Below are 10640 nucleotides of genomic sequence, written 5' to 3'. Positions count from 1 at the left end.
CTATACCTCTTTGCGCAAGATATTATGGTCACCAACAGTAAAGAGGGGGGTTTAGAATAAAATAATTAAAACAAACACTTAAAAACACAAGTTATCAACTAAAAGAGTGAATTAAATCCAAAAATGGTAAGGAATCCAACCTCATGTATGAAAACTTAGCAATGTGATTCTAAGATAACATAATATTTGCTTAATTCTATCTAAGTTGGTACTTGAAAGTGTTAACAAGCTCTAACACTTCTCATTCACCACATTAATTAACCAAAATAATCTCTTTGATTAACCCTAACCTTACTAACCTAATCTAAACAAGCTCTTAGAATTAGATTATAAGGTTGCATGAAGGTTTATGTAAATGTTCCCAACAACACCTAATACTCCTCGTAAGGTCGGGAGTGTAAAAGTGTATGAATAAGATTTACACTAAATTCATTCAATACAGATCAATTTAATGCTTGTTACTTGTTCAATTTCACAAAACAATTACGGATTTTGTAAAAGAGATAACTTGAATGACCTAACCCTAATTCAAATGGCCAATAAGAATCACAATTAGAATCAAACATTCGGTTGAAGCAAAATCAAATTCATTAGATGGAAATTAAGAACAAACATCATGTCATATGATTGAAATCACTACCAAGAAGTCAAAACATGAAATTGGAGAAACTAGGGTTCTAGCCACATATGGCTAGAACAAGATCACAAGTCTAAAAGATGAAATTAAGTGTAATTACAACTTACAAAAACAAGAATTAATGTTCCCAAATGATTGACGGACAAACCCTTGCAAAAACCTTCGAATTCTCCTCTCCAATGGTGCTCTGATATGTTGTGTGTGTGTAAAAATGACCCTCAACCCGTAATATGAAAGATAGGAAAAACCGCCAAAAGTTGGTTTTTGGGTCGAACACGGCCTGTGTTAAAATAGGCTAAACTGAAACGGGTCGTGTTCAACAACACACCCCGTGTTGATTTTCACTAAACTGACACGTCCCGTGTTTAGCATGGTCAACAGCTCCCATTTTGATCAAACACGCCCCGTGCCCACTTTTTCAGTGTAAATTCAACACGCCCCGTGTACCTCTCTGACTCCAAATCCAAACTTGATTTTTCCAACTTTTTCGTTGTTCGCCCGATCATCCCGAAATCTTCACCAATGCTTCCTGGCACTTCCCAAAGCGCATTCCAACCTCCGGTTTACCTGAAAAAGACATAAAGGTGTGCAAATAAGGTTGTTCTAAAGACTAACATGAATATGATGAAATGCAAGAAAAAGAAAGAACAATTGTGCTAAATAGATGCATGAAATGGGACTAAAAGGTGCGCAAAAAGGTGCCCAAATTGCACCTAACAATATATATATATATATATATATATATATATATATATATATATATATATATAAAGAGAGAGAGAGAGAGAGGAGAAAAATCAATAGAAAATGCATATATCTTTGGAAACCCTCAAACCTAAAAAATCAATAAAAATACATAGAAAAAAATATTTTGAGATATCTAATCTTTTTTTTGGACTTTATAAGCATTAAAATTGCATATATATATATATATATATATATATATATATATATATATATATATATATATATATATATATATATATATATATATATATATGCTAAAAAATTGAAAATTTTGTTTCTAAAACAATATTAAAAAAATAAGGGTAAATGTCACTGTAGCCCAACAAACTTAAGTGTTTTGGTTTAAAAGGTCCCTCATCTTTTTTTTTTTTTTGATTTCTAAGGGCATCAACTTGTATTTTACCGGCCAATTTAGGTAAACAACCCATTATAACCGGTAAGATCTGCCGAATAGGTTAGAAAATGATGACATGTAGCCTCGTCAGCAATACTTGGAGCCTAGTAGACTTCTGCCTCGTCATCAACTTTGGGGATTAATCTAAGCACTCCTTGCTCGATCGAGCTCCTCACAACCACCCCTCAATCGTTGTTGTTCAATTTCCGATGAACCTTTCGTCCCCTCCTATGTTGCAGTCGATCGGACCAGAAGAAGAAAGAAGTCACTGGAGCAGCCCTAGAGTGCCGACACCCCTCCTCATGACCTCCCAGCCATCGCCGAAGATTGACGCCCTCCCCTTCTCGCGATCACCAGCCAACGTCAGAGTTCCCTAACGACCTCGACTGTACATTCGTTACCTGATCGTTAAAGATGGAGACAGACTGCAACTGCCTACTACTTTCATCTTCCTTCCCTGACCGGTGCTCGCTGATCAGCCACAAACAATCACCCATCGTTTCCTGTTTCCGTCCGCATCAATTTCCCTTCCCGATCTAATTAAGACGAAGGCCCCCCATTTCGTATATATTAGTGATCTAATGAAGACGATTATTCAATCTGATACCTAAACAAATTGGTGGTGAACAAAGGAAAATGAGGGTGGCGATTGGTTTCTGGATAACAATTATTAAATTGAGACACACACACACAAACACCGTCGTCGATCAGATTTGATGTTTATGATTAGGTTACTCTGTCAATAACAAAAAAGATGAAGAACAGAGTGAAGAATGTTGATTGAAATCGGAAGAGAGACCGATGCTATCTTTTCTGATTTAAACCTCCGATTTGTTGTGATGTAATTCATACAAAATGAGAAGCAGATGGAGTCTTCGTTAATTTCATGGTCACCGCTATTGAATTTAGGGTTATTGTAAGTCATGTACAGTGTCAATTGAGGGAAGACTTTAACAATTGACTTTACCTGCTGGCTAGGAAGGGGTTCACCGGATGACCCCTTCATTTTTTTCAAAAGGACCTTTTAAATCTTAAAAACATGAATTCGTACCCTTAGAAGGCAAAAAAATAAGCTGAGGGACCTTTTAAACCAAAACACGTAAGTTTGTTGGGTTACAGTGACTTTTACCCAAAAAATAATTTATTTTAAATTTTTTTCAGCGATAATGTTGCTATATATACGATTTTTTTATTTATAAAGTAAAAGCAAAAAAAAAAAAAAAGAGAATAGATATCTCAAAGTATTTTTTTTTTTTATGTATTTTTATAAGTTTTTTTTGGGTTTGTAGGGTTTTTTTAGGTTTCTGAATTTTCTATTGATCTTTCCACTATATATATATATATGGGGTTAGTGAATATGTTGTTATGTATGTAAAGTTAAATATAGAACCTATCAAAATTACATAATTTTAGCTAAAATTTTGATTTAAAACATTTTTAATTTGATGCTAATTATAATTTTCTTAATTTACGTCTATTTTTTTAAACACATGGTAAATTTTGGTTAACTTCCAAACAAAAAAAAAGGCATATCTATGCTGTAACTGTTGGCATATAATTCCATTTTCCCCATGGATTTATATATGTTTTTCTTCCTTTTTAATATCCATTGAATGTGAAAATTTATTAACACTAAAATTTCTCATTTGGATGGAAATTGAGAAAAGGAATACAATAATGTCAAAGTAAGAGTAATAATTGAAAAATAATTTCTTTTAAGATATAAGCTGAGGAAACAAAAAGGATCAAAGATAACGGATATAAAAAATTGAAAACATATGATATTTAAAATTGAAAAAAATAGGAAGTAGATCATATTTAGAATTCAAAATTTGTATTTAAACCATATAGTTTTATATCAAAACAACGATAGAATTAGAAGTTCTATACCTAAGCTTACATACATGACAGTCACATATTCACTTTTCCTTATGGGAAAAGTGAATATATGGCTGTCATTTATGTAATATTAGGTATAGAACCATGAAAATTGACTTCATTTTGATTAAAAAAACACATTTTTTTTTCATTGTTACCTTTTTCCTATTGCTTTTGAGTTCATATTATTTTTGAGTTCATAATTTATCCCCAACATCTATGTCTTTTGAATGTGTTGTTTATATTAGACCTCTAGTATTGTGCATAATATTCTTTGACACCTACCATATCCCATATGTATACTTGCATGGTTCTTTTTTATGTGTTATGGGAAGAAGCTTATTGGGTTTTTAATGAACAATTTCATTCTTTCACTATAATTTTCTATATTAATTTGAATATGAAGACATATAGGTAGTTGATAATGTATATGGTTTGTGGTGAAAAATTAAATATTTAAACTTAATAAAAATATGTAAAAAGTCTATCATCTAGTTTATAGAGGATACAAGAAAGATGGTAGATATATTTGATTGCCTGTTGTTAGGTACATGACAACCACATATTCACTTTTTCTTTTATATATATATATATATATATATATATATATATATATATATATATATATATATATATATATATATATATATATATATATATGGCTTAGAGAATATGTGGTTGTGATGTACCTAATATTAGGTATAGAACCATAAATAATTACATAGTTTTAACAACATGCAATCAAATATATCTACCATCTTTCTTGTATCCTCTATAAAACTAGATGATAGGCTTTTTACATATTTTTATTAAGTTTAAATATTTAATTTTTCACCACAAACCATAGTGAAAGAATGAAATTGTTCATTAAAAACCCAATAAGCTTCTTCCCATAACACATAAAAAAGAACCATGCAAGTATACATATGGGATATGGTAGGTGTCAAAGAAAGTTATGCACCATACTAGAGGTCTAATATAAACAACACATTGAAAAGACATAGATGTTGGGGATAAATTGTGAGCTCAAAAATAATATGAACTCAAAAGCAATAGGAAAAAGGTAACAATGAAAAAAAATGTGTTTTTTTAATCAAAATGAAATCAATTTTCATGGTTCTATACCTAATATTACATAAATGACAGCCACATATTCACTTTTCATATATATATATATATATATATATATATATATATATATATATATATATATATATATATATATATATATATATATAGGGAAAGGTTATTTGGAAAACAAAAAACCCTAAAAATCATAAAAATGCATAAAAAAAATACCTAGAGATCACAAAACTTTTTTTTGACATTTTTTAAGAAGAAATCGCAGCTTTTTAAAGAAAATCGCTGGAAAAAAAAAACTTTTTTTTAATTAAAAAAAAAAAAAATTTATATTTTTTTTCAGCGAATTTTTATAAAAAGCTGCGATTTTTTATAAAAAAAATTCAAAAAAAAGTTTTGTGATCTCTAAGTATGTTTTTTATGCATTTTTATGATTTTTAGGGTTTTTTTTTAAGGTTTTTTGTTTTCCATAGAACCTAAACCTATATATATATATATATATATATATATATATATATATATATATATATATATATATATATATATATATATATATATATATATATATATATATATATATCATTTCCTTTGTGAGCCATCTCATGCATAAGTAAAAAGCCAAGAGAGTTTCCTTTCCTTCCCTCTTCATCTCTTTCTTCCTTATCCTCTCTCTGTAACTGCTTCATGAAGCTATTTTGAAGATGGTGATATGTGCATCTGGTACCCAAGCAGTAGTATTGGCATCCTGAATCTCAATCCAGGTAGGAGATTCTAGTTTTGTTCTCGAAGTGGAATCAGTTGTGTTTTGTAGGATGGTTGAGTCCCCCGATGTGTCTAGGAGCTGTAGAAGTTATTCCCGGTTAGTCAGGTCCATGAATGAGCTCCACCAAGTAGTGCAGATGCTAAGAAGTACAAGTAGTTTTTCTTTGGTGTGTTGCCTATTTTTTAGCATCTAATGAATGATTAGGTGTATTTCGGGTGATGTACGTTTTCGAAGGGAAAAGGGGGTTCTTTTGTTGTTGAAACTGTAACAATTGTCTTTAGTTTTATGAGATGTTTATCAAGTTTAAATTGTCTGAGAATGGCTTTTTTGGTACTTGTTGTATATCATAATGCAATGAACAATGTTGACTTAATTATGAACTTGTTTCTATTTACAATTGTTAAATTTATATGTATAATATGTTGTGTGATGTTTATACATGTTACAAAATTAACACCCGCAGTACAAGAAACATGTTCAACAAACCATGAGCATTTAGAGATAACAAGGATACCACCGAACCAAAGCATAATCAAATACCACATGGCACTCAAGTGCTTGGTAGATCCCACATAGCTGCGATCATTCTTGCATCATGTGGAGGATAGTAGATGGACGTTTTACAATATTTCCCCCATATGGCTGTGCCAAACAAGCGGATTATATTTACCCTCTACAACTATGTAGGCATCGAGGCATGGAGGAGCTTCGGGAGTGGGGAAACTTCTAACCAAAAATCCACTTGATGCCTATAAAAACAATCAAATAGGAAATAAATTTTACATGAAACAGACACAAAATAAAGGTCCCTATGGTTTGCTTTTTTCTTTGGGCACGGTCCAACAAGTTTGGAAATTGCAAATTTTGTTGTGGCTTTGTACTCATCCCAAACTAAAAAGACAATTATACCCTTTGATTTAACTTTTACATTTTTTTAATATCTATCTATCATTAAAATGAGAAAGGTCCCACTACATCCACCCACCCACCCGAATGGCGGATACTCACTTCCCCAAGTTGAGTGCTTGGACCCCACTTGACTATGATACTTGCCCAAAATTCATATGTAATGTATTTGAACTTGTAATTTGGAACACACTATTAAACATGACTTCTAATAAAATATTAGATTCTCCCACCACAAGGAACATTTTTGCAGTTTTCGATAAAATAAAACTTGATGTTGACAATAAGCATTATGAAAGGAAAAAAAAGATAATAAAAGCTAAGAACGTTATAAACCTTATTCTGGGGAAACAACTTGTTGGTAAACCAAAGCTTTCTTTAGTTCTTCCACAACCAGAGTCATTGTTGGGCGATCTCGACCACGACACTTCAAGCATTGATGAGCAATGGCTGAAAACGTACACAAGGAAGCCGAGTTCATTTGATTTCGTAGATCGCAATCAATGATCACATCTAAGGTTCCCTCTTTGTAACAAATTTGAGGTAATTCTGCTGAAAATGGTTCATCAAGATGCTTTGAAACACCCACCAGCTTTCCACACAAGACTTCAAACATCACCACCCCAAAAGAGTAAACATCGGATTTTTGTGTTAGAATGCCATGTTTATAGTACTCTGGATCAACATATCCCGGCGTGCCACAAACTTTGGAGATAAGAACCGTACACGGCACATTTGCAAGAGCTACTTTGGACAACCCAAAATCGGAAATCTTAGCTCTGAAATTCTCATCTAATAGGATGTTTGAGCTCTTCATATCACGATGTAAAATTCTATGTTGAGTTCCAATATCATTATGAAGATACTTTAACCCTTGGGCAACATCTAAGCAAATTCGAAGACGTTGGATCCAAGTTAGATCTTTCCTACGTAAATGTTGGTCAAGGCTCCCATTACTTTCATACTTGTAAACAAGAATTTTCTCATCACCCTCATCGCAAAATCCAACAAGAGAAACAAGGTTTTCATGTGTATAAGCTGAAAGCATTGCTATCTCCATCATGAATTCACGCTCTCCTTGCCCAAACCTAGGATCCAACTTCTTTACTGCGATAATTCCATGTTCATTTTGGGCTTTGTACACCAACCCAAATCCACCCTTCGCAATCACGTACTCTTTGCTGAAGTTGTTAGTTGCCATAAGTAATGTCCCGTGAGGAATCTTCAAGTGATCGAAGTCCTGAAGTCCAATGAGGTTGTTGTTAGGAAACTACCACTATACTATAATGTGATTTTTTTTTATTTTTTTTCAAATTTGTTCGACGTTTTATCAGTTACTCGGTTCTACTATTGCTCACAGGTGTTAAGCAATATCTTCCTGATTAATTTTATAATAATAACTTTAGACATATTAGTGAGATGCATCAGTTGATGAGATAATAAGCGTGTTATACCTTATAACCGTTTTGTTTTATTACTTCTTCTGGTGGAAGTGGAACAATTATTGGCAACTGACATGTAGCTTGAAGTCTTTGTTCAGTGTTGTCCATGCTTGTGCCAGCTTGAATCAAAGGTTGTGATTCGATTTGTTTTTTTTCTTCTGTCAGTGGAGCAACTATTGGCAACTGATGTGTAGCTTGAAGTCTCTGTTCAACTTTGTCCATGTTTGCAACAACCTGAATAAAAGGTTGTGATTCATTTTGTTTTCTTTCTTCTTCTGTCAGTGGAATAACTACGGGCATTTGACATGTGGCTTGAAATCTCTGTTCAATGTTGTCCATGTCTGCACCGACCTGAATAAAAGGTTGTGATTCAATTTTATTGCTTCAGTTTTATCAAGTCTGTGTGATACAGGAACAAAATGGTTTCAATGTTGCATTGTATATAATAAATTATAAGATATTTTATATAAGCCATAAAAACCAATATGAAAGTCCGTCATAAACTTAAAAAGTTAGAGTCAATGTCATCGTCCCAAAAAACTACAATATTATAAGTTTCAAAATCCATAAAAATCAAATGTGTGTATGTATATGTTTATGTACAAGTTTCAAAATTCATAATAAACTTAAAAAGTTATAGTGATCAATGTCATCATCCCAAAAACTAATATATTATAAGCTTTAAAAACCATAAAAACGTATGCATATCCGTATATGTATATGTATATGTATATGTATATGTATATGTATATGTATATGTATATGTATAAAGCAATAAAAAACAATATGCATTACCTTATAACCATTTTGTTTTCCTTCTTTTGTCAGTGGAACAATTACCGGAAAGAGACTTGTAGCTTGAAATTTGTGTTCAATGTTGTTCATGCTTGCACCAACCTGAATAAAAAGAAATTTAAATCGTTCGGATAATTCTCAGGTAAGAATCCATTGCATGAAAATGATAGCGTTCACAAATTGGAACTAATGTTGGGCTAATGTACAATATTAGTGCATTACCTAACTTGATAAGAACGAGAGAGTACATTGTAATTTTAATTAAATTTGATGACAAATGGCGATGATTATGGCTCCTCTGATGTTATGACAAGATAATTGTATAGTAAGTTAATTTGTAACTGATATATGAGGATGATGAAATTATATATAACTTGGATGTTGGATGTAGGGTTTTCAACAATAGAAATTATGTACCTTAATGAGGCCAGATGTCCCACTAATAGCAAAATCTTCTAGCGCCTCTATATTATCCAGCTGTAGGATGTCGTATAGCATATCAACATCCTCAAACTCATCAAAATCCTCCTGCGGTAAAGACGATTTGTGGTAGGTTTAAATGCTGGTTGAAAACTTCTTCATATTCAATTTGACAAAGGTGACAAAGCATCGAGAACCTCAAAGATACAATTGATAAAAAGTGAGAGGATTTAAATAAAATGTAACCTGATTTCGTTCCACATAGTCATCAGTGAAGTCCTTAACATCATTGACTAGCTCAGGACTCAATTCATCATTATCCAGCAGCCTCAATATCAACTCTAGCTTCAATATATGAGCCTTGTGCCTAGCAATTGATGACTCTAAATGTCTCTATGAAACAAAATACGTATCCAATGTAAGGTAAATTTTATAGAAATGGTGTCTATTAATTATGAGGTGAAATTTAAAGAAATTGAATCTAGTATTCATCATATTACCAGTCTCGGAGGCCATGCTTTTCCTTTCTTTAAAGATAGCCCCTCCATCTCAGCTTCAAATCCATCGATTTGAGATTCCAGCTCAAACACCTAAACAATTACAAGCACGAATCAGTGCCAACTTTCAAGCATTAAAGCAAAGATAGGCCTTCAAATCCTTAGCATAGTTTCATACCGTATTGTTCAACCAATCTCTAGTCTCTGACTTAGCTTTCTCCTTATAATCCTACAAAAGATAAAGTTTACAATGACAAAAGGTGATTTCCATGTATGCTAATTAAGTTTCTGTATCATGTGCAAAAAGACTAAAAGAAATGGCAATAGCTACCCATTTAGGCTGCTGTCCCAGGCGTTCCTTAGAGTAAGCTTTTGTCTTTGTATCCTTTTCACAGATCCTGAATCGTTCCATTTCTCGCTCAATAAGCTTGCGAGCATCCATCAGAGCCTGCTCATAAGAGGCACTAACCTACGAGGAAGGAGGTAGACGAAATAAGGCAACTAGACTGGTTAACCAACGCGTTCATGGCGATTCAAGTGCAATAACAAAGAAATACGAAGGGGGATCTTAAATGACCTTCTTATCCTTGATCTCGCTGGACTGAATCCATGTCTTAATCTGGTCTCTGTACCTTTGAAGTTTCTTAATCTCCTTCTTCAATTCAGCCTCAAACCTTTCCCTCTGATAGGCATTGTCAGTATCGTAAACCTAAAATACGAAAATCCAAACATAATGATGAAACCTTCAGCAATCAGATTACACAAAAACCAGAAACGTCCGTAATTCAGAGAAGATTAAAAATATTTACGCATACCTTGTTCCATATACTGTCGAAAATATCAACACTTTCTTGAACTTTTTTTAGAACTCGATCGATCTCACTTTGAAGCTTTCTACTGGCTCCCATTAATAGTTATTAAATCTATAGTTGAAATTAGATTGTCAAATCTAAGCATCCAAAACCTTCGCCGGCCAACACATGAGTGTCTTTAAGTGGAGTTCGGTTTCTGAGTGAAGAAGATGAAAAGCGACATACGCGCCTTGGAAAATAAATAATATAACGATGAAACGGGGAATATA

General features: G+C 32.8%; 1 protein-coding gene across 2 annotated transcripts; it reads right to left on the bottom strand.

The window, feature by feature from the left end:
• Positions 1-5863: 5863 nt before the first annotated feature.
• On the bottom strand, positions 5864-10640 carry LOC145010782 (uncharacterized). Of its 2 annotated transcripts, XM_078969316.1 has the most exons (11): positions 10375-10640; positions 10137-10268; positions 9891-10028; positions 9738-9788; positions 9563-9652; positions 9309-9455; positions 9060-9170; positions 8643-8744; positions 7860-8198; positions 6742-7645; positions 5864-6248 (listed from the first exon to the last, which is right to left on the bottom strand). In XM_078969316.1, the coding sequence occupies exons 1-10, from the start codon at positions 10465-10467 to the stop codon at positions 6743-6745; spliced, it is 2106 nt and encodes a 701-aa protein (XP_078825442.1). In that variant the 5' UTR covers positions 10468-10640; the 3' UTR covers positions 5864-6248; position 6742. The 2 variants fall into 2 exon arrangements, with proteins under 2 accessions (XP_078825442.1, XP_078825443.1); XM_078969317.1 differs by lacking the exon at positions 10375-10640 and having other exon boundaries at positions 9891-10023; positions 10137-10263.

This window comes from Lactuca saligna, chromosome 8, assembly GCF_052625555.1.
Source record: "Lactuca saligna cultivar CGN05327 chromosome 8, ASM5262555v1, whole genome shotgun sequence".
Lineage (NCBI taxonomy): Eukaryota > Viridiplantae > Streptophyta > Magnoliopsida > Asterales > Asteraceae > Lactuca > Lactuca saligna.
The sequence above is the reverse complement of the archived record's forward strand: the minus strand, read 5'-3'. Positions and strand labels throughout refer to the sequence as shown.